The following is a 25,340-nucleotide window of genomic DNA, read 5'->3' on the forward strand; positions in this document are numbered from 1 at the left end:
ATCAGATGATTTAATCTAATGCCCTTGATTTAGGAAATGAAGGCCCAGGGAAGGCAAATGACTACTTAGGAAACAGGAAAACCAGAACTAGAACCCAGGATCCTGGCCACAGATAAGCTGTCTCTCCACCACTGTCACCTCTGGTTCTCAGATTTCCCCTTCATCTGCTCTGGCTTCCAGAGAAATGAGGAAGCCCCTTGGGTGTGAGTCAGTGACTGCACTATCTCAAAGGAGACCCTGAGGTGCAGATGTAGCCTATCCACCTGACTTTCTGAGCTCTGTACAACCTTGTCAACCTGCAAAACACTCCTATAGGCCCAGTTCCTATAATCTGGCTGGAGATGTCAAAGGTGTTGATACAAGGAAATAAACTCCTTAGAAGAAAGAGTGCACAGAGATGAAGTGGACCACTTAGAGCAAGGATGCAGGCCAGCTTGATACCTTGAACATGCCAACACTCCCCTCCGCACTTCTGCCCTTTGCTCCCTAGTCAGTGTGTCTTCTCCTTCTAATGACCAGGGTGACTGGGTTGGGAATGGATGTGTACTATGATACACCTTTAGTGGCTTTTATGAATTTAAGCAGTACTGGAGTGTTGTTAGAAGAGGAAGTATTGGGAAAGGGCTGATTTATAAGGATAAGTCTTCAAAGGCAGCGTACTTTGCAGCGCACAGATGCTCTATGTCTCCATCCACCTCTTAGTTTTGTAACCACCATTGCCAGCCAGTCACGGTTGGGGTGAGTGAATATGGATTCAGGCAGGAGAAGCTGGCAGCTGTCTATCTTTTTGGGAGCATGTTCTGGGACAACAATGGCCTTCTTGTCAGTTACCTCCAGGTGGAATGGCTCTACAGTGGACAAGCTGAATGGCTAGCCACATACGTCTGCACCAGCTGCGTGTATCTGCTTTCTGTATCTCTCATCTTTCTCTCTCTCCACAGGAGATGCCAAACCAGGCAGCAAGATGTGCTGGCATCTCATATCTGCAGAGAAGTCTTCCATTTATCCATTTACCTGGGGCTCAGCTTGTATTGTAACAAAGCCGGGTGTGGGGAACCACTCCTTGTGGTTTCGGGAATTGTAGGCCAAGCTGTGAGCCAGGACCTGCCGCCCGCCTGCCACCCTGGAGGCCTTTAAGTCTCAAAAGAAAACTGGAAGGCTGAGGCAGACAGGACTGAAGGTCACTCAGAGGGTTCCCATGGGAATTGGATTTAAAGAATACATATTATGCTTTGGAACTTGCTCTGCTTTTCTTATCTCTCTGTTAACTATAAACAATCTGCAGTAAAGAATGTGTGAAACCTGGCACCTAATGCCAGTGTGGTGTCAAGATGTTTAATAGACCCTAACACAGACTGGTCACTGTGCCCTCTATATTGACATCTATAATCAGTAACTGTCAACTGTAATCCAGGTGCCTAAAAGCTAATTGATCATTTATGAATTTTGCCCTTGTGTCTCCCTTGCATACCCTTCTCAATAAAAAGCACGGGGTATGGAGGTCTTGTGCTTTCTCCACTAGAGGGAACAGCCACCTCCTTTTTCACCCCAGACAAAATAGAGTCCTGGATAAATTTGTTCTGCTGTGGTTGTGAAACCTCTGCTGGACAGAGAAGTTTCCAACCGAGCTGGGACTTTGGAGGCAGCTCAGCCTAAAGACTGCACAATGCAAGGACAAATCATCCACCAGTGTTAACTATTTTACACAGTTCTGTAAGATTAAAACAACATCCTCCAGGAGGAAACCAAGTTAATTTTGAGAAACAAGCTGTCCTTAAGAAACAAAATAGATCAGGTGGGAGGGAGGAATCCCAGCACCCCAGTGGATGGCACCTGTGCCTTCATAAGTTCTTTAGGTACCTGTGTCCTCACTTGACCTTGTGAAGATGATACTGAAAGCTACCGGGGCTGTGTGTGTGTGGGGGGGGTGGTTGGGAGAAGAAAATGAAATAATAGTAGATAACTGAGTGTTTACAATAGGCTAGAGACTGTTTTAAATGCTTTAGAGTATTCCCTCACTTATCGTGGGTATTTCGTTCTAGATGCCCCTGCAATAGGTGAAAATCTGCAAAGTAGGAACCTTACATTTATTTTAGTATTTATATATATTTTAAAACTTTATAAACCCTTCCCACACACTTATAAACCATTCCCAGTCCCTTATTAACCTTTCAGAGAAGGAAAACTCTGACTCCAAAAAACCTCCGCTGCCTTGCGGCATACCTCTTCAGGGGAAAGGCTAAGGGAGTAAACCCCGACAGAAAATCCGGAGCCGGAGTCCCTAAGGCGGTTTGACGTTGTAGTCAACACCGGCAACTCCTGCGGCGCACCTGAAGCCAAGCTGTATTGACTCCGTCTTTCCCTTGGACCCTTCAGCTGCGAGGAGAGGGGGGGGTCTGCTGCATGGGCAACAGCAGACCCTCCATATCACCCTGCCCAGGCTCTGTAGCTTCAGCTTCACTGGAGAGGACACTCCAGCGTCATCGCAAGATGTCGATTCAACACGGGAGGAGACAGATACCGTGTCACTCCCTAGTCGGACTGCACAGCCATTCTCGGCGGTGCAGATAGACTCTTAAGAAGCTACACCATCGTCTCTCGAGACGGACTGCTGCCGACGACTGATGACGATGAAGGTGATGAAGATGAGATGAATATACTGCACAGCAAAGAAGAGCATTACAGCTCTTGTAAAGGCACCACTTCATCAGGCGCTTCTTCAGGTGGTGCAGTAGTATCTTCGGCTTCGTCTGTAACTTCTACTTCCACTAAAGGCATAGGCGTAACCAACCTCTTCGTTCGAGTGATGAACATAGTTATGGGGAGTTGCTCACGCTGCTTCTTCTTCTGATTGAGAATGTTTTTGTAAACTGACATGGCACTGTTGACTGAATTTGCAAACCGCAACGAATGAACCATATGGGGGTCCCATTCTTCAGCCACTTGTTGAAGTTCTTTGGCCATTCTGACCATGGTTGCAAGACAATCAAGTATTAGGCCAAACTCCTCCTCTTCTTCCATCAGTTGTTTGTCTTGTTCCTCATCCTCTTCTTCACTTGCTGACTTAGTCAGCTCCTTCAGGTCTTCGTCTTTCAATGGTTGAGAGTGCACATCGATCAGGCTATTTACGTCTTCAGTAGTCATGTCACTGAAGCCCTCTCCTCCCAGTATTTTTGCCAGCTTCATGGCCTTATTCACTGCAGAGTGATGGATTTCATCAGGAGAGAATCCCTTGTCATCATGGACCACTTCTGGCCACAAGTTTTTCCAGCTGGCATTCAAAGTCTCACTCTTCATCTCCTCTATGGCCTTCTGAATATTTTAGAGACACGATGCAATTGCGTACTCATGCCAGTACGCCTTTAGCGAGAAGTCTTCATCCGAGTCCATAGCTCCAATGAGGTTTTGCAGGGCGTTTCGGGCATAGAGCACCTTAAAAGCGTGAATAACCTCTTAATCCATTGGCTGAATGAGCAATATGGTATTTGGTGGCAGGAAGTCTATCTGGATACCATCATATGTCAGGTCGACAGCATGGCCTCCAGCATTGCCCATTATCAGAAGCACTTTGAAACGAAGGCCTCTCTCTACCAGATAAACCTTAACCTCTGGGATAAAACATTGATGAAACCAATCAGTCGTGAGGAGTTTCGTGATCCAAGTCTTAGGGCTGTGCATCCAGTACACAGGCAACACATTCTTATTTTTGTTTTTTAGGGCCATTGGGTTCTTGGACTTATAAATAAGCCCTGGCTTTATCATAAAGCCCGCAGCATTCCCACACATGATTAAAGTTACTCTATGTTTTTGGGCCTCAAAACCAAGGGCTTTTGCTTCTTCCTTCATAATGTAAGTGCAAGATGGCATCCGTTTCCAGAATAAGCCCGTTTCATCCATGTTGAAAACTTGTTCAGGCTTATAGCCTCCTTCCTCGATGATGTCTTTGAACGTGTTGTTCATGTACTCTTCGGCTCCGGCTTTGTCTGCAGAAGCTGCCTCTCCGTGCAGAGAAACGCTCTTGAGTCCAAAACGTTTCTGAAATTTGTCAAACCAGCTCTTGCTGGCACTGAATGGGGTTGGTCTTGTTGGAGAAGCACTTGAAGGTCCTGCTTCAGCATCGTCGTCATCATCCTCTTCTTCATTCTCATCACCATTGTGATCATTCCTTTTTTTTTTTTTTTTTTTTCTTCTCATGGTAGTTTTTTTTTTTTTTTTTAATATATTTTATTGATTATGCTGTTACAGTAGTTCCAATTTTTTCCCCTTTACTCCCCTCCACCCAGTATCTCCCTCCCCCAGCATCCCCCCCCAAGTCCATACCCATGGTTCGTAAAAAATAACTATCCCTCCCTCTCAGATATTAAGACCCTTTGTAATCTTGTAAAGGACAATGGGCGAAGGTCTCAAGCTCCTCTAGCTGCTTCAAGCTGGACATGGTCGTCGTCCTACCTACCCTTGGGTCCAGAAATCCCTAATAAGAGTGGGGGTGTGGAGGGGAGGGTGGCCTTCCCACATGGGGAAGGATCATGCAGACTCCAGGTCAGTTGGCTGTCTCCGGACAACGGCGTGCTTGGTTTAGCAGGCTGGCATCCTTGTTGTGTTCTGGGGGCAACAGATTTGGCAAAAAGGGTTAAAAAGCATCATTCGATCCATAACTACTAGGTGGCAAAAGGCAGGGATTAATTTTTCAATGTTCCACATTAGGAGGAAAAAAAAAAAAAAAAAGGGCTTCTTTGGAGGAAGGTGTGCTAGGCACATCTCTCCTGTCCAAAACCCTTTTGCCCATTTTATTTAGTTTGGGCTGAGGGAAATAGTTTATGTTTCCCCCCTCTCAGACCTCTGGGCCCTTTCTGTCCAAGCCATTAGGATAGAAAAGAGAATTCAGTTTTAAAGTGAAGCCCACAGACCACCCCATTCTTCACCAACTCAGCCATTTAGTTCAGCCAAACTGTTGAGTCTCCGGAGGCAGCGCTGCAGAGAGGATTAAGTGAGGCTTATGCGTACAGACAATCACTCAGGTAATGCGGTCATAGGCTTATGCCCTCTGGTTCAATTTTGCTCATTTGTTTGTGTTGTTCATTAGTTTCCTGTAATAGGTGACAGCATAACGTATTTTTCTTTCGTTGCCTGGCTATTTCGCTAAGCATAATTCTCTCTAGTTCCATCCATGTTGTTGCAAATGGTAGAAGTTCCTTCTTTCTTTCTGCTACATAGAACTCCATTGTGTAAATGTACCACAGTTTTTTGATCCACTCATCTACAGATGGGCATTTAGGTTGTTTTCAGCACTTGGCTATTGTAAATAGTGCTGCTATGAACATTGGAGTGCATAGGTTCTTTTGAATTGGTGTTTCAGGATTTTTCGGATATAATCCCAGTAATGGAATTGCTGGTTCAAAAGGCAGTTCCATTTTTAGTTTTTTGAGGAAATTCCAAACTGTTTTCCATAGTGGCTGCACCAGTCTGCATTCCCACCAGCAATGCACCAGGGTTCCCGTTTCTCCGCATCCTCTCCAGCACAAGTTGTTTGTTGATTTGTTGATTATGGCCATTCTGACTGGTGTGAGGTGGTATCTCATTGTGGTTTTTATTTGCATCTCTCTGATGGCTAGTGATGTTGAGCATATTTTCATATGTCTATGGGCCCTCTGTATGTCTTCTTTGGAGAAGTGTTTGTTCAGGTCCTTTGCCCATTTTTTAATTGGGTTGTCTGTCTTCTTGGTGTTGAGTCGTATGAGTTCTTTATATATTTTGGAGATCAATCCCTTGCCTGAGATGTCATTGGCGAATATATTTTCCCATATGGTTGGTTTCCTTTTCATCTTGCTGATGTTTTCTTTAGCTGAGCAGAAACTTTTTAGTTTGATGTAGTCCCATTTGTTTATTCTTTCCTTTATTTCCCTTGCCTTAGGAGATATATCAGTGAAAATGTTGCTACGTGGGATATCTGAAATTTTCCTGCCTATTTTTTCCTCTAGGACTTTTATGGTATCACGGCTTACCTTTAAGTCTTTGATCCATTTTGAGTTTATTCTGGTGTATGGTGTAAGTTGGTGGTCTAGTTTCATTTTTTTGCATGTCCCTGTCCAGTTCTCCCAACACCATTTGTTGAAGAGGCTCTTTTCACTCCATTTGATGTTCTTTCCCCCTTTGTCAAATATTAGTTGACCATATGAACCTGGGTTTATTTCTGGGCTCTCTATTCTGTTCCATTGATCTATATGTCTGTTTTTATGCCAGTACCAGACTGTTTTGATTACTGTGGCCTTGTAGTATAGTTTGATATCAGGTATTGTGATTCCTCCTACTGTGTTCTTCTTCCTCAAAATTGCTGTGGCTATTCGGGCTCTTTTTTGGTTCCATATAAATTTTTGAAGTATTTGTTCTAGGTCTGTGAAATATGTTGCTGGTATTTTAATAGGGATTGCATTGAATCTATAAATTGCTTTGGGTAGTATGGACATTTTAATGATGTTGATTCTTCCCATCCATGAGCATGGTATATGCTTCCATTTATTTGTATCTTCTTTAATTTCTTTCTTCAATGTTATGTAGTTTTCTGAGTACAGGTCTTTTACCTCCTTGGTTAAGTTTATTCCTAGGTATTTTATTTTTCTTGTTGCTATGGTAAATTGAATTTTTCTTTCAGTTTCTATCTCTGAGTTTTTATTGTTGGTGTATAAAAATGCCTTTGATTTCTTAATATTGACTTTGTATCCTGCTATTTTGCCGAATTCACTTATTAGGTCGAGTAGTTTTTTTGTGGAGTCTATAGGGTTTTCTATGTACACTATCATGTCATCTGCAAATAATGACAGTTTTACTTCCTCTTTTCCAATTTGGATGCCTTTTATTTCTCTTTCTTGTCTGATTGCGGTGGCTAGAACTTCCAAGACTATGTTGAATAGGAGTGGGGAGAGCGGACATCCTTGTCTTGTTCCTGATCTCAGGGGGAATGCTCTCAGTTTTTGCCCATTGAGTATGATGTTGGCTTCAGGTTTCTCATATATGGCCTTTATTATGTTGAGGTATGCTCCCTCTATTCCCATTTTGCTGAGAGTTTTTATCATAAATGGGTGTTGTACTTTATCAAATGCTTTTTCTGCATCTATTGATATTATCATGTGGTTTTTGTCTTTCATTTTGTTTATGTGGTGTATTACGTTTATTGATTTACGAATGTTAAACCATCCTTGCATCCCTGGGATGAATCCTACTTGATCGTGGTGTATGATCTTTCTAATGTGTTGCTGGATCCGGTTTGCCAATATTTTGTTGAGGATTTTAGCATCTATGTTCATCAGCGATATTGGCCTGTAGTTTTCTTTCTTTGTTGTGTCTTGACCTGGTTTTGGAATTAGGGTTATACTGGCTTCATAGAATGAGTTTGGCAGTCTTCCCTCTTCTTGTATCTTTTGGAATAGTCTGAGAAGGATAGGAGTTAGTTCTTTCCTAAATGTTTTGTAGAATTCACTTGTGAAGCCATCCGGTCCAGGGCTTTTGTGTGCTGGGAGTTTTTTGATTACTGCTTCAATTTCACTAGCTGTTATTGGTCTATTCAGACTTTCTGCTTCTTCTTGATTCAGTTTGGGAAGACTATAGGTTTCCAGGAATCTGTCCATTTCCTCTAGGTTGTCAAATTTCTTGCCATACAGTTGTTCATAATAATTTCTTATAATCCTTTGTATTTCTGTGGTATCAGTTGTGATTTCTCCTCTTTCATTTCTGATTTTATTTATTTGGGTCCTCTCTCTTTTTTTCTTGATGAGCCTGCTTAAAGGCTTGTCAATTTTGTTTATTTTTTCAAAGAACCAGCTCCTACTTTTGTTGATCTTTTGAATTGTTAGTTTAGACTCTATGTCATTTAATTCTGCTCTGATCTTGATGATTTCCTTCCTTCTACTTGATCTGGGCTTTGCTTGTTGTTCTTCCTCTAGATCTTGTAGCTGTAGGGTTAAATTTTTTATTAGATATTCCTCTAGCTTTTTTAGGTAGGCCTGTATTGCTATGAACTTTCCTCTTAGGACTGCTTTCGCTGTATCCCATAGGTTTTGGGTTGTTGTGTGTTCATTATCATTAGTTTCCAGAAACTTTTTGATTTCTTCCTTGATGTCATTGTTAACCCATTCATTATTTAATAGCATGTTATTCATTCTCCATGAGTTTGAATGTTTTTGAGTTTTTTCCTTGAGGTTGATTTCCAATTTTAAGGCATTGTGATCTGAGAAGATGCTTGATATAATTTCAATTTTCTTGAATTTGTTAAGGCTTGTTTTGTGTCCTACCATGTGGTCTATCTTTGAAAATGTTCCATGTGCACTTGAGAAGTATGTATATTTTGCTTCTTTGGGGTGAAAACTTCTATATATATCGACTAAGTCCATTTGATCTAGAGTGTTGTTCAGTGCCTCCATATCTTTGGTGTTTCTTTGCTTCGAAGATCTGTCCATTGTTGACAATGGGGTGTTAAAGTCCCCTACTATGAGTGTGTTGTTGTCTATATCTTTCTTGGAGTCTTTCAAAAGTTTCCTTACATATTTGGGTGCTCCTAAGTTTGGTGCATATATATTTATAAGGGTTATATCTTCTTGATGGATTTTTCCCTTAAGTATTATGAAATGCCCTTCTTTGTCTCTTTTTATGGACTTTGCTGTGAAATCTGTTTTGTCTGATATAAGTATTGCTACCCCGGCTTTTTTTTCATGTCCATTTGCTTGGAATACATTTTTCCATCCCTTTACTTTCAGTCTGTGTAGATCTTTTGTTCTAAGGTGGGTCTCTTGTAGACAGCATATATGTGGGTCATTCTTTCTAATCCATTCAGCTACCCTATGTCTTTTAATTGGAGCATTTAATCCATTTACATTTAAGGTTATTACCGATAAGTACTTATTCATTGTCATTTTTCCCCTTTGTACTCGTGTTCTTCTCTGTCTCTCTCTGTTTCTTTATCTTCTTAGAGCAGACCTTTTAGCATCTCTTGCATTGCTGGTTTGGTGGAGATGTATTCTTTTAGCCTTCTTTTGTCTTGGAAGCTCCTTATTTCACCCTCCATTTTGAATGAGAGCTTTGCTGGGTATAGTATTCTAGGTTGTAGGCCTTTGTTTTTCATTGCTTGGAATACTTTTTGCCATTCCCTTCTGGCTTGTAGTGTTTCTGCTGAGAAATCTGATGATAGCCTTATTGGAGTACCCTTGTATGTTATTAGTTGTTTTTCTCTTGCTGCTTTTAGGATCCTCTCTTTGTCTTTGAATGTTGCCATTTTAATTATGATGTGTCTTGAGGTGGGCCTGTTGGGGTTCATCTTCATTGGGACCCTCTGTGCTTCCTGGACTTGCGTGACTCTTTCTCTCGTCATGTTAGGAAAGTTTTCTGTCATTAGTTTTTCAAAGAGGTTTTCTATCCCTTGCTCTTCTTCTTCTCCTTCTGGAATTCCTATGATACGGATATTATTACGTTTCATGTTGTCCTGCAGCTGTCTTAGAACCTCTTCAGTCTTGTTCAGTCTTTTTTCATTTTGTTGCATTGTCTGGGAGTTTTTGTGTAGGTTGTCCTCCAGCTCGCTGATCCGATCTTCTGCTTCCTCTAGCCTGCTTTTAATTCCTTCTACTGTGTTCTTCAATTCAGAGATCGTATTTTTCATTTCCTCCTGGCTCTTATTGATAGCTTCTATGTCCTTTTTCATGCTCACGTAATTTTCTGTGAGTTCCTTGTAGTTTTTCTGGAGTTCTTTGAAGTTTCCGCTGAGCTCATTCAGCTTCTCCATAATCCATGTTTTGAATTCCATATCTGATAGTTCGCTCCCCTCTATTTCATTTAGCACTCTTTCTGGGGATTCTACCTTTCCTTTTGATGGGAGGTTGTTTCTCTGTCTCCCCATTTTTTTGACTCCTATTGTTTGTTGGTGCTTCTTGGAATGATCTGCACTTCCTGGATCTCGTGATCATTCCTTTTTGCTGCTAAACGATCATACAGTTGCTTAGCCTTCATCTGGATGGTGTTTGTATCCAGCGAGATATTCTTTTTCTGCAATTGTTTATCCACACAGCTAATGCAGACTCCATTTTCACAATGATCTTATTGCAGGAAGTAACCACCCTCTTTGCTGTTTTGTTGAAAGTCACTGATGCTGTAGACCTGATATTCTTATCCTTCTTTATATAGCGAACCATAGATTCGTTGATCCTGTAATGGAGCCAACAGACGCATAGCTTCTCCCTTCCTTCAACTTGTCGAGAAGTTCCACCGTCTCTTTTATGGTAAGCATCTTCTTCTGGCGCTTGGGTTCACTGCCAGAATCCTTAGAAGATGCAGAACGTTCGGGTGGCATCGTAGGGCTTGCAATAAATTCAGTCTTTAAGGAAACTTTCATAAAACACAACAGCGGAGCAAAACTACGCACAGTGATTAGAGGTAGGAGTGAAGTGGGCAAGGTGAGATGCTGAACGTATGCGCACAGTGCGGGATAGCAGACAGACTGCTGCTACGGTTACTGAGCCAGTCAGCGCCCAGGATACACAAGAAAAAGCTCTGGTTGGTCGCCTTCCATCAGTCAGTCAATCGTGTACCATGTGTTTGTCCGCAAAAAAAATACATACTGTAAACAGTCTGCAGTATTTTATTTCGATTTAATATTCTTTTAATGTCAGAATCATTTATTATATATTTTTATATTTTTTTGAAAAATTTTAGGCAAAAATCATTAAAATATACTACGCATATAAATACATATACAGTACCACAAAATCCTGTGATACAGTAAAAAATCCGCGATAAATAAATATAATATTTTTAAAAATCCTGTGATACAGTGAGGCTGCAATAAGTGCACCGCGATATAGAGAGGGACTACTGTACTTATATTATTATTCTTAAAACCATACATTTTACAAACACAGAAACATGGGCAAAGAGAGTAAGTGAATTACTCAAGATTATACAGCTAAGAAGATGGAAAGCAGGACGAAACGTGGAAGATGTCTACACACTGCACCCAAACACTTAGCACAGTGCCTGGGACAAAGTGGGGCTCATGTGATGACTATTATTATAGAGAAGCGGAGCAATATGGTAGTGAAAGGGGAGCCCTCCAGAGCCATTCTGTGCAACATTACACAGGTAACTAAAGTTCTCTATACCTGATATTCTCATCTGTAAAGTGGGCACAAAAATGGCCATTTCATAGGGAACCCCAAAGATGAAGTGATTTACTGCATGCCAAATGTTTAGGAAAATGCCTGGCAAGTAATAACTGCTCCACAAACCTAAGGTAATACTGTATATAAACACACTCCAGGTTAAACACACACACACACACAGGTATTTGGTATAGTAATATAACATACTCTATGCCTATGTCTGTAATATTCGTACAAAAAGGGCAGTCACTCAAGATAAGTCACAGTTTAGTGACGAGGCATCATTAACACCCACTGATGGCTTCTGGTTGTACAGGGCAGAAGAAAGTACGTGTACTTGATTGCTTTCTTCTTAACCAAATCACAACTCCTATGTAAAAAGGCCCTTAATTCTACTGGATGGAGCTGATCTTTCTACAGGTGGTTCTTGTCCGCAAACCTGCCTTTCAGCGTCTCCTTGAACCTTTAATCAAATGAAATTTCCCAGATTGAATGAGTTAAGGGCAGGGGACTATAGAAGCAACCCCGGAGAAGAAACGAAATGTTTTCCCTTGACTTTTTCTGCAGTGAGCTCTTCAAAAGACACCCAGAACTGAACTGGGATAGAGACTGTCTTCTACCAAGTCCTACCTGGTGAGCTTGCTGCCAATCTGCTGCCTCAGCTCCAGTCTCTCTTCATCTGTCTGCCTGGGAAGGATGTTCTTTTCTTCTAGCTCTCGCTTGGAGGGCCTGTTGCTGAGTTTGATGGCTAAGGAGTCCTTCCTGCACACCTTCATGGCCAGGGAGCCTGTGGGAGGGAGAAACAAGTGAGCAATGCGGACCCATATGTGCATGGGCCATAAGGTGAAAGTCAGGAAGATAATGGGCTGAACACCTGAGTGGTTAAGGCCCCAAAGGCCACTTCAATAGAGTTCCTCCCATCAACATGCTCTATATACCACACAGTGTGCTGAGCAGGGGAGGAGCACATGGGGAGCCTGTGACTAGATCTTTGCTCTCCAGGAACTTGCAACACGCAGGCAACATCATAAAGGAGGGCAGGACAGAACGGAGTCCAAGAGAACACAAGGCAGGCAGAAGGGACAGAGCCTTCAGTGACCATGGACATCTAGCTTCATGGAGCAGGAGCGACTGGTGCCTGCAGGGCAAATGAGATGCGCAGGTGGGTGGCATCTGCATGTGGGACACTGAGGTGACAGATAAGCCAGGTAATCACAGGAGACAAAAGAGATCAGTGACCATGGAGCCAGGGGGGTTGTGAGGGAAAATAAAACTGGGCAGACAAAGTGGGGTCCTGTTTGGGGTGGGAGTGGAAGTGAGTTCATTAAAACAGGCAATATTTGGGGACTGAATTTTCTTTTCTGTGTAAGAGGTTCTGAGCAGCCAGCCAGGGCAGGGCTTCCTTCCATCTGGAGTAAACCCATGGTTCTTAACCAGGAGTGACTTTGCCCCCCAAAGGGACACTTGGCAAAGTCTAGAGACATTTTTGGTTGTCAAAACTGGGGTTCTGTGGGGAGGGTGCTCCTGGTTTCTAGTGGGCAGAGTCAGGGATGCTATTAAATATCCTGCAGTGCACAGGACAGCCCACAAGAAAGACTTATCTGGTCCAAACTGTCAACAGTGCTGAGGCTGAGAAACGCTGGTGTAAAACAGTGCTCAGTGGCTGAGTGGCTGCTCCTCCCACTCATGGGTCATTTGGGCCTTAGGCTGCCCCTCTGTGGTCCTCTCCTCAACATTTCACTGCTCACCAGGACTCTTAGCAAGCAGCAGAAAGAGACTGGGAAGCAGCAAGTTTGGGGGATTCCTCTGAATTTTATTTAGTACTAGTGTCCTTTCTTCCTGCACTGGCATTAGAACATGGCCTTTGAGGTGGGACACAGCCGGCATCAAACCCAAGCACCGTCGCTTAGCAGGTGCGGGCTCTGGGCAAGTCAATAACCTCTCCCTTTCTTCTCTGTAAAGTGAGGCGATCATGTGTATGCCACCGGGTGTTGTAAAATGTAGGTAACAGAGTAAAAAATCTTAGCACGTGGCCAGACGCAGTATATATTCAGTGAAGAGTTGCTATAATATAAATTCATTTATTAAAAAGTTAAACAAGTATCAGTCTCTAATCACTTAACTAAAATGTGTTTATTATCCGTAGCCAGAATAACAGAGTTTGAGCTTTGCTTCCTTTATTTCTTCTCTCTTAGCACATTTGAAGGCCTTAAATAAGAAATTTAAGTGCAGGCCTTCTCAAGGTGCTGAGGTCTGCTTAAAATGAATTTTCTGCATACACAATGGTGAGTATATCTGAGTATTATGTAGACTGGAATTGAAGTTTGGGGCCCTACTCCTTTTCTCCTTTTCTCAGGGAGGGGTTGCAGCCCAAGGGAAGCAATCAAAGAAAGGAAGAGCCATCTAAGAAGTAGCAGGTGGGAGCATGATGTAATTTTTAGATCTATGAGGATGTTTAGAGGACATCTACCCTTTCCTGTTACTAATGAAGAAACTGAGGCCCTAAGAGGTTAATTGAGCAGCCCTGTGACCCAGAGCCAGATGACACCGACCCCAAATTAGAACCAGCGTGTCAGGCAACTCATCAGTGCTCTTTCTATAAGCCACCCAACCCCAGCTGAAGAGCTGGATGCACGCACTGGTATACAATGAGCTGTCATCATCCTCGTCTTCCTCCTCCTCCTCCTCTTCTCTTGTGTATAGGCAAGAAGAGTCTTCGTAGTCTGATTCATGAGGCACATTTTCTTTATTGTCATCACATTCAATCACAACAGTTGGCACTTGTCTTATTTCTGGAAGGCCCAGAGGTCCTGCTTTTGTGATACTGTCCCCCGAGTGCAAACCAGAGCTGTGGTAAGAAGTGGGGACCCGCTGCTCAGAGCTGTTTAAAGAGAAGGAGGAAAGAAGACATTCATTCTGGCTAAAGTCATAGAAATGCATCAAAACCTTTTTAAAACTCAGCTGTCCAGTCCTTAGAGACAAAGGGTCCCCAGAGCAATTGAAGTCTCATTTCTCATCTTACAGCTAAACATTTGAAGGACAGTAGAATTTTCTGGTAGCATTGTAGACTAGGAAGTAAGAATTCGAATTCTTTGTGGATGATGATGGTGGTGTTAGCACAGCAATAGGCATGTACTTAACACTACTGAACTACACACTTTAAAATAGTTAAGATGGCAATTTTTTTTGTCCTGTGTATTTACAATTAAAAAACAAAAACACAAAATTGGAAAAATTTCCACAGGTTTTTCTGGTTAAGATCCATACCTTCAAGTGCATAAGGAAAGTCTCTTTGCCACCACATATTTCATAGGAAGAGAAAAGGGGGTAATTTGATGGAGAAGCTGGAGATCCAGAAAGAGATAATGCATAAGGTGCTAGCTTTCAAAGCCATGCAGTGTCACTGATGGGGACTGAGTGAAGGGCAGACTGTTTGAAACTTGATGCGGGGAGATCCAGGGAAAGAGAAGATGTGGGACTGCAAGGCTGGTGACCTACGTAAGAACATCAGGCAGACATGGTCAGGGATGACTCAGAGAAGGTTCTCTCCCCAGGAGGGTGTCAGATGCTTAGCAGCCACAGGTAATGATAGTCTGTTTATTTTTTGGTGGGTCAATTTTCTAGGAAGCAATGGTGATGATATTCTTGTTTTTCCCTTTTAAATTGAGCCAACTGAGATAAAATGTATTTTTAAATTAATGCTTCATAAATAGAAGCCATGTAAGTTCATTGTAAAAAAATTAGGAAACGCATAACATCAAAAAAAAAAGAAAATACAGTAGTTATTTTCTTAATAGAGTCTACTTTAGTCCCCCAGAGAAATTTAGAATCCTTTTTATGACAGGCTCTGAATGAAGTTCAGCAAGAATGGGCCAGAAACATATCGTTAAAGTTTCTAATTCTTTTTCAGATTAACTGGGAGTGAAATTTGTATCTTTCATTTAAGGAATTTCTAAACATAGAAAATTCATTGCCTTTGCCTTCCAAAAGTGTTTGACATTCATAAAATAATGGAGTGTAAGGTTATATTTACTATATATCAATAAATTTGCTTTAAAATACTTTATACAAAAGAAAAGTTTTAGTCATGACATATGAATGCACGATAATCTCCTTTGAAACTTTCAATTATGCTTTGAATTATTGCTATGTCTAATTTATTTATTTATTTTTTATTTTTTATTTTTTTTTGCTATGTCTAATTTAAATTCAATTAACTTTCTCCCTTCCATTGTTTCCAAAGGGCTATTTTGCTTTTTGCATTTTTCAAATAACTCTTCGATGACATAAATGTAAAATCTAGTTAACACATTATGAGTTATGATGTTCAAAGCAATGAATTAAATCAACTCAAAAAACCTCAACTACTGAGTAAGAGTAAATCACTTATGTACAAAAATGAAGCATTGTATTAGACAATAGCAGCTAAAGGGATCCATTTCCCACCAAGTTCAGTACAAATGGTAATGAGAGCAGGAAGGTGGAGTACCTGATAGATGGTCTCTGGGTGACAAATGTCATTGTTGAGTGCAAGATGACTGGCTGGGGGTGGGGGCATTAGTGCCGCACCTCACAAGGTGGCCCTTCCTTCAGGCAACAACATGCACTGTGTCCCAATGTTACTTGGATTTCACTTTGGGTATTAACATAAGTACGGGCAGAAGATGCAGAAATGCAATTCCATGGCTCATGTTTGCCCCACCCCTGTCTTCTCCCTAATCCATAGATTAATTAACAACAGTTCCTACAAAGGCACAGAGCTGGGAATACTAGATGACAAGGGATGAAAAGCAGCTGATGGATATTCATGTTTGGTGGGAAAAAAATTGAAAGCCAAAGGTATTAGTTCCTTAAGGCAGAAGGCTCCAAACTGTCTCGAGGGGATAGAGAAGGAGAAATACTATGCAAGGAAGATAAACTCAGCCTTCCAGGCAGCCTGTGATAAACAGGAGACCATGGTTTCTCTTTCCTCAAAGACACATGGGAAGTGTGAAACTTTGAGTAGAATGGGATTATAATGGCAGCCCTTCCCCCCAGCCCCGCGCCCCGTTACTTAAGCAGGTACTAGGTATCAGCTACCTATCAGCCTTGTAAAACGAGGACCAGTCATGGCCATAGGCAACTGCCTATTGGGGGCACTATAGAAACAGCTGGAAACCTCATTGGCCAATAAGGTCATATTCCTGAAGTGTGACTCCAGCATGCGACAGAATGTCTAATATCCCATAAGGATGAAAAAGGTGTTTTCCAGGAAGCTAGGTGAATCTACCAAAAGGGTTTTAAAATATTCTATTAATAAATATCCCTGACTACCAGAACTCTGAGAAGAAGGAAGACGAACACCCAGATGATCCATTTATCTAGTAGGTCAGGAGAAGCACAGGAAAGCAAGAAAAGACCAATCAGAGTTAAGAGTTAGCTGAGAAGGAGGCTGGGAAGGTTATTATGTCACCTCAGTTTGAGGAGTTAGGATACAAATTTGAGTCCAAATTTTGCCATTTAGTATTGGTCAAATTATTATTATTTTATTATTTTTATCGTCACCATAAGATATGTTTTATTGATTTTAGAGAGAGAGGAAGGAGGAGAGAGAGAGGGAGGGAGAAAGATCAATGTGAGGGAGAAACATCGATTTGTTGCCTCCCATATGCGCCCTGACCAGGGGGTTGAACCCACACCTAGGTATATTCCTTGAATGGCATTGAGCCTGCACCATTTCTGGCATATGGGACGATGCTCCAACTAATTGGGCTACCCGGCCAGGGTGGTCAAAACACCTTTGAGCCTCTTCTTCCTCAACTGCAACATTGAGTGAGCCACACCTTTTCGTAGGGCAGGTGCACGTGAAGTGTCCCACTGGCCATGGACTTATGTGAGACCCTCACTTGTTATCTATAGAAATGGCCTTTCAGGTGGTTTCTAAACACTCCCTGTTTCAGTCTATGGTCCGCACTGTTGTTGGAGCAACTTTCTAAAACTCAGATCTAGTCTCAACCATTAACATTCAGCCTGCCTGCCGCATCTACAATGCCAATGCTTCAAGAGTGACTCAAGTGGAAAATCCAGTTAATATATCATGATCTATACTATTCATAGCAAAGAACTAAATCAACTTAAATGTAGCACCTTATTACATTTGGCCTCCACCCCTGGTGGCTGTGGGCAGGAAGGGGAATGCACGGCTAAATATCAGTCTTAGTAAATGCTGGTTTTATATAACAGAGTTGTCACTTAGAAGGCAGTCTCTACATAAAAGGTCTCACTGCTGAAAAGTGAAAACCTAGAAGAAGCCATTTAAACACAGCATGACATGCATTGCCTTGCCCAATTTGACCCATAAATCCTACGGGGACAGAATCCAGCCTTTGTCCTTATATAATTTACCCCTTGGTCACACACAACAATGCATTGCAAGCTTTTGGTCTGGAACATGCTCCCATCCCGCCCTCACCTTAATTTCTGTTTACCTTTTAATAATAGTCTCAGGCAACACTTTGCTTATGTTCTTGGGAGATTCCACAATAGCAATATAATTGCGAACATCTGTTTGCTTACTAGCTTCCCTTCCTCAACCAACCTATAGCCTCCCTGAGGGACAGGGACCATGTCTTATTCACGTTTGTAGCAGGTACCTAGTGCCATATCTGACACAAAGTGGACAGTCAGTAACTGTTTGTTGTTTTTGGTGAATGAAAGAAATATGGGCTGGGATCCGTGACACTCAGGTGCATTTGTGAGTGGTTGACAAATAATATTTACAGGGTATTAATATAGCTGGTTTTCATTTTCAGAAAGGCATCTGGTGGTGTATTACAGGCTGTGGGTGCCCCTGATGTGGTTGCCACTTTTATCAATGGCATAATAACAAAAAGGACATCCTTATCAAAAAGGTGGAGAACTGAGGTAAAGAAGGAAAGAGGGGAGTGAGCAAAGCGAACATTTATAATAACTCTGCTGGGGAAGTGTCATTATCTTTATTTTAATAAGCAGGAAACAGAGGCTCTGAGAGGGTAATAAATAGGCCCACAAGGATGCTGGTAGTAAAGAAAGGACTGAATATGAACACACTATATCCAAAAATTGAGTTATGACACTTGTAAGATTGTACACTTTGATTAAACACACACCCCACTAATTGTACACATGTAAGGTGAAGACAACATCTTGGCTTATCACCAACACGTGTACAAAATAGGCATGCATTATTACTTTATAAATATTTTAAATCTTGCTAACCAGGGTAATGATGTTCTGCCTTGCCATGGTCAGGCCATACCTGCGGTGCTGAGTGTAAAGGATTTACCTTAGAAACTGGATTATAGTGGTCAGGATGGTGAGAGCAGCTATCTGCTTATTTATTGTCATAGTGGCTTTTGCACCAAAATGGCAGAGTTGAGTGCTTGCAACAGAGCCTCAAACATTGACAATCTGGATCTTTACAGAAAAAGCATTTTGACACTGGGTCTAAACCAGTATTTCTAAACCTCAGTCCTATCTATAATCCTTAGTTTTCATTTGTCTGTGCCATATTTGAACTCCATTTACACTATTTACTTTGTATTCTTAAATCAACACTTAAAAAAACTTAATGAATTTAGCCTCATCTTAAGCCATAATATCTTTGTAATAATAGGCTTCATGTGCTAATTATGTGTTTATAACATATTCAAATAAATATGACTACTCAAACTTTTATTAAAGGCTGTCCTAAACTCGGCTCTATGTACCACCACTAATGTATACTATCACGTTTGGGTTAAATGATGGCCTAGAGGTCTTCTCAACTGCAGCGTGACTGACATTCTGGGCTAGACAATTCTCTGTGATGGGGGCTGCCCTGTGCGTGGTAGGATGTTTGCAGCACACCTGCACTCTGACCACTAGATGCTGGTGGCATCGGCTCTAGTTGTGACAACCCAAAAATATCACCAGACACGGCCAAATGTCTTTTGGGGAAGGAAACTGTCCATTGGGAAACCACAGGCCTAGAGTTTCCACAACAGCTTTGCCACAAGGTGTATCATGTGAGTCCTTCGGTACTGACTATCAGGAATCCGCAGTATTCACGGAATGATGAACTGTCTGGATCCTATCCCCTAAGCTTCTCATTTGCTATGTCTCAGACTGTCACTCTGGGGGCTGTACCAACAATTTGATGCTATTAGAGTTTCACCGAGTACGTTATTTGCAGCCCTCATGCGGTCCCTGAGCAGTTACCCCATTAAGGTAAAGAGCTCCAAGCTGACTCCTGAGTGAAACATCTTTTCTCATTACATTGCCCAGATTAGTAACTTACAAAATGAGACTCTTAGCGGCCTGAAAGTCACTACATTTTCCAGAGCACCTGTCAAACTCCTGGAGGAAAAGCTGAATCATGTAATCAGATCTATTCTAGACCATTCACATCAAAACTCTTTGAAGTTAAGCTTTTGTTTTTCTTGGAATTCAAGTGGATTGCAGTGCACGTGGGTTCTGTTCTGTTTCTCTTCCTGGTGCCTGAGCAGGTACTAAAACAAAGGTAAACATAAGGCCTCTCATCCTAACCTATATGGAACCTTCCTTAACTCATATGGACTACGGTACATAATGATGATTAAAGTTAACATTTTTAAATGCTCACACTGTGCCCTGTATGGATACATTGAGGTCTTACAACAACCCTATGAGATAGGTAGGTATACTGTGATTCTCCCCATTTTAGAGAGGAAAAATGAGGCACGTGACCAGAGTCCCAGCTACGAGGATGCAGGCATTACCAACCACAGGCAGCAGGACCACAGAACCCGCTCTCATGGACGTCACTATACCGCCTGTGCAGAAGCAGCAGCCCTGCAATGGCTCCGGACCTTACTCTTCTTCCAGAATCTTCTCTGCTCCCCCCCATCACTCGGCCCTCTCTTTACTGCTATACAACAGGTCTGATCATACAAGTTTTCCAATCAAGACCTTAGAAGGGTCTCAGTGCCAACTATAAATTTTACCCTCTTTGGCAGGAAGTAGGGGGTGCCTCACGATCTGACCCACACTTCTCTTCAGTCTCATCTGTTGCCCCTCTTTACTGTATGCCCAGTATTTCGGCCACAGCAGGCCATCTGCCATGTCTCGAGCACATTGTGAACTTTCCTGCCTCCTCCCTCTGCTCCCGCAACAGCTCCGCCTCAGAACTATTCCCTCAGAATTTGGCCTGAAGCATCCTACCCACACTTTAGGGAAAGTTCAAATGCCATTTCTTTTGAAAAGCCTTTCCTAATTTTTCCAGTGGAAATCAGCCCTGTCTCTGTGCTTCCACAGTCTCTGTTCTCACTTCTGTCACAGCACCTGTCACATTATGTTGTGATGTGTCTAAGCATTTACCTCCTGCTCTCACTGACTGTAAGCCTTTCAAAGACAGAGGCTGATTATCAATGACCTTCATATCCAATCCCATTTTGTGCATGTTTTTGGAACTGATGGAAAAGTCAACTCAGTATCTGGATTGAAGTCTCTTGGAATCAAAGTAGGTCATGTTGCATTTCTCATCATTTAATTCACTAAAATAATGACCCCTGATCCTTACGGTCTTGCTGTTGCAGGGGTAGCATCATTATGAAAGAAGAATTAAGGTTTTAGCAACAGTGATCTAGAGTTTTTTCCGAAGAAGATAATCCAAGGAGATAAAGCAGAGAGCTAGGCAAGGAAGGAAGCCATGGCGCCCACATGCCTTCCGTCTCAGGGCTGTCCGCGTGAGCAGGTGTGACAGAGGGCTCAAGCCTGTCCCCTGCTCCAGTTCTATTCTCACGGCTGTCAGGCCACTTCATTCAGGACTATCCAGAGTCAGGCCACTTTGTAAGGCACAGAGAAGAGGACAATAGGGTTTTTTCTTATATGTCATTCTATGATGAATTTAAATAAACACCAAGTACCCCAGGTTATTCTCCAGGGAGGAAAATGAGATTTGTTCCCCATCTAGGTAGTTCCAAATGATGTAATTTTCCTGACAGAAAAAATGGGGATGAACAAGCAAAAATCCAAAAGCACTCATGACATTCACAAGATGGTGGGCAGCTGCACAATTTGGGAATATTTCCATCCTATTGCCTGTACCAGGGGGCTGCACAGCTTGGGAGGAAGGAGCAGCGCATCCTTCAGAACCACGGCAACAGCTAACACACACGGTCCGCTGTGGGTCCTGTAAAAGCAATTTTTAAATGTTTATTATCTCACTGAATCTTCACAGAAACTTGCAAAGTTAGGAAGGGTATTGTTATTACCTTGATTTTATGGATGAGAACATTAAGTTTTTGAGAAAATAAATGAAGTGATCACAGGAAGGATGCAACCTTGGGTCTTCTCACTCCAGGGCCTGTGCTCTTTCCATTAACCACGCTGTTGTGTCCCAGAGAACCCTCATTACATTTTTTGTATATGTATATGCTGACTATAAAATGCAATTTGCACCACGAATTCAAAAAACATGGAGTAATTATCTGTATAATGAAAAGCAAAGATGATAGATGCTCACGCAACCCAACTACTCTTTTACTATGAATTCTGCTTTGAAGTGCCACAGGGTTAGAAGCTATTATGGAACACAGAGGTGAGTCTGAATTCTGGGTTTGAGCTGTACAACAGTCTAGGTGTGAGTGGCACACAGCTGGGGGTGAGGAGGTGTGCAGAGAGGCTAGGATATGAGAGAGGACAGTTACCAAGCTGGATAACTCAGCCTTGGATAATGGAGGGCTGTCAGTAAGGAGGGAGGCGTGGGTTTACTATGGCCGCATTAACGATGTATTTCCTTGAGAGAAAGGCACCACCACGATCCCTTCCCAGGTCTCCGCTTTATCTTTCTTCAGTTGCCTGTCTCCACTTTACAAAATGTAACATAGTCTGGTTTTTCATGTCTCTTCCACTACAAGGAAAGCTCACGAGGATGTGGACTTAGTTTTGTCCTCGCTGTCTCCCTAGAGGATGCAACAGCCTGAATATTTTCCTTCATGAAAAAGATGAAATAAACAGTTGTTTATCTAAAACAGGAGGCCTGCTACTTACAAGAGATATACTAAAAATAGAAGCATTCAGAAAGCTTGAGAGTAAAATGGTTCTCTTAAATTGGTAAAAAAGCATGCATTTCAAACTCTCTTCTTCATTATGTCCCCATGACCTGCTAGGGAAGTGAAAAGCTTTCTTCTCTCCCTTCTGTTCTGTCTCCATAACATGAGTCTTCTGTTTGGGAAGGTCAACTCTGTTCTTTAACTTTTCTAAACCCAGTAGGAGACACATAGGTTGAGAATACAGTGACACAGCTCAGATCCCCATTCCGCCTCCACCCATTTTCCTATTATTTAAATGATGGTCACGTTTCTAAGAAATCCCTAAGTTTTAAAAACTAAGATATTGCCTTACCTTTCATGTTTATTACCAGTGAGGGAAAGGAAGCTTATTTTTTAATAATTCATAAAGAATGCCAAGATATCTATAAAGTTTCAGGGTCATTACAACAGCTTATTTTTAAAAATAATTCATAAAGAAATGAATGCTAAGACATCCACAACATTTCAGGGTCATTACAACAGTTGGTTCTTTTTCAAGATTCATTACAATGTGGTAATAGGCAGATATGCAGAAGAGCATGTGACTCAAAAATGCATGGGGATTATAGGTTAGCAAACACCTTTTATACTCTTGTAGAAAATGAGGGGCAGGTTTTGAAATTAAAATCACTGTGTATTTCAAATCCTTAATCTTCACTGAAAATACCTGAAAACCATTTCACCATCATTTCTAAAGAAAAATGCGTAATAAAGGAATGTTGCTTTCTGGCATCTGATTTCAAAAGCAACAACTGTGAAAATGAAAAAAAAAAAGACATTAATCTCTTCAAAGGACATAGAAAGTTTATTATCTACAAATATGATGATGGAAATGAAGTTAAACTTCAAGAGGACCAGCTTTTGTAATTTAGTCTGAATGAGTTACAAAGAGAGTTTTCAGAGGGGAGAGAGAACAATCAGCCCTATTCTTCTTGGAGACCAAAAATGTGTGAGAAATTATGCTACAAATTGCAGTGCCTGAGGATGAAAAATGACAGAAATAACCACTGAAACCCGAGAAATAATCAGCTTCATTTTAGGAAAACAGGCACACATCGTGTGTTTTATCCTGGCCTGGGATTAGCCTTCTGATATAAGAAACTCAGACTTAGAGCTTTTTTGTTTTTTGTTGAACTTCAGTCAGCCAGAAACTATGCCCTTCTATATATAGACCCACATTTCTGAAATACTGTCTGGGCTTGGGATGTGAGGAATGAAACAGCAAGACATGCAGAGTCTGACCGACAGCCCACCACTCCCTCATTCTCCGTTTCTGATGGAGGAACCACTCAGTGGTGGCTCTTCCACAAGACTTCATGCCTCGACATCAGCCAACATTCTAGGTCACGCTATGTCTGGATAGTGATGCCTGGCGGACAGGAGGTGGGGTGAGGAGGACTATGTTTGAGTCCCAGCTGGGCCACTCACTAGCTGTGGACCTTGGTCTTTGGTTCCTTATCAGCTAAATGGAGAAACCTATTTGCCCACCTCCCACATCGCTGCAAGATCAATGGTGCTTTATGAACTTCAGTGCTGGTGGTTGCTGGTGGTCGCTGTTTCAGCTAGGGATGTACTTAAATGCTGGCACTTATCACAATCCAGTCACTGTGGATATTATTTGTTGACTTATTGAAAACATTTCCTTTAGCGTTTTTTTATATTTTTGGCCTGCCAAATCTTTCTCGACAATGGTTTGCAAGATCAAAGAATCAATATTTAGATATTGGGCAAGACAGAGTTTCTATTAATGTACACATAGGAATTCAGGCGCAGATTCTCTCCTTTGAAAATACACTTTCTTTAATCCTCTTAAGACTTCAAAAGATGTTAATGGCTTGTATAGTCTCATTTTAACCTTCCTCTAACCAGTCTGCTCACCAGTCTTGCAGGGAATATCTTTCTTGCTCACAGTGACAATAAATACCTTGCACTGAAATCTCATCGTGCCCCTTGGAATAGCAGTTAAACTGTAAAACAAGGCAGCCACTTACAGATAAGTACTTGCTTTAAAATCAAAGAACTAACGTAAAGTAAGAGGTTGATAAACCTCTGAGCTCAAAGGATCAGGCACAAATGTCTAACCAGAACTGCATGGGATTTTTAAAGAGATGGTCATCAACATAAGAGAAAGGAATATTTCCCTGAAAACGCACTTCACTTAAAAATGTTTGCCATTTGTATGATGATGAACAAAATTCTGAACTTCTTCAACTATTCCACATCACAAAAATAATAGGTGTTCAGAGCTTAATGCTTGCTAGGGCATCAATGCACCTCTGCCTATCATCCTGAACCACTCTTTTATTTGCAGGTGGAAACATCATTAACATAAACCAATGCAGTAATTACATCAGATTGTTAAGGCTAAAAGAAATCCTGGGGATCAGCTGTTGTAGTTCAGAATCAAGAATTAGTCTTTAGAATTTCCTGTGACCCTTGAAGTCAAATGAAGAAAAGTAATTGTCACCATGAAATTTATTTATACGAGGATAATGAATGATTTGTGCTCTTTGAAGAACATAAGATAATTATTGAATAATACAATTGTAGAGATTGAAGGGATTTTTGTGGCTACTGATTTCAATTTTTTCTGTCCAATTTTGAAATTATTATATTTTCAAAATTCTTGAAGGTGGTAATTTAATTCTCAGCTAATGGAACTGATTGACTGAATTAAGATGGGAATGAAAATTAGTGGCTGATTAGGTATAAATTCCAAGACTGATGCCAACTAGATCACAGAACTTACTACAGATACTAAAGATAAACATTGCATGCTATTTGAAATGATAAAAATGTCACCTTCAAAAATGATACGAATCATCAGTGGAGAGAAAAGAAATGAAAACAACTAATCTGAGGAAACTGACACAAACAAAATCTATAACAAAATAGGATCAGACCTATTTGTAATATGCCTTTTAGGAGCACTGAAGGCAAATTTTGTGTGCTATATAATTTTGATTAATATTGACTACCAATTATTGGACACTTACTGTTATGCCATCCAATAAGATGCGTGAATTTTCTTCACAAACATCTTTACAGAGGTTGGTGGTGTTATTAATATTTCTGTTTCACACATGAGGAATCAAGGGATAAAGAAGTGGTATCTCTGAGATTGAAACTCTGG

At 41.4% G+C, this 25,340-nt stretch overlaps 1 protein-coding gene across 5 annotated transcripts in view; it reads right to left on the reverse strand.

Moving 5' to 3' along the window:
- The window catches only part of PHACTR1 (phosphatase and actin regulator 1), a 551,412-nt gene that overhangs the window by 41,911 nt on the left and 484,161 nt on the right, over nucleotides 1-25,340 (reverse strand). For all 5 annotated transcript variants that reach the window (XM_090269807.1, XM_090269809.1, XM_090269811.1 and 2 more), the window contains 2 exons: nucleotides 13,778-14,019; nucleotides 11,769-11,925 (listed from right to left, as the gene is read on the reverse strand). In XM_090269807.1, the coding sequence (XP_090125933.1) occupies nucleotides 11,769-11,925; nucleotides 13,778-14,019 (399 nt within the window). The remainder of the gene's footprint in view (nucleotides 1-11,768; nucleotides 11,926-13,777; nucleotides 14,020-25,340) is intronic.

Source organism: Furipterus horrens, unplaced genomic scaffold (genome assembly GCF_987537825.1).
Source record: "Furipterus horrens unplaced genomic scaffold, mFurHor1.1.pri manual_scaffold_3, whole genome shotgun sequence".
Lineage (NCBI taxonomy): Eukaryota > Metazoa > Chordata > Mammalia > Chiroptera > Furipteridae > Furipterus > Furipterus horrens.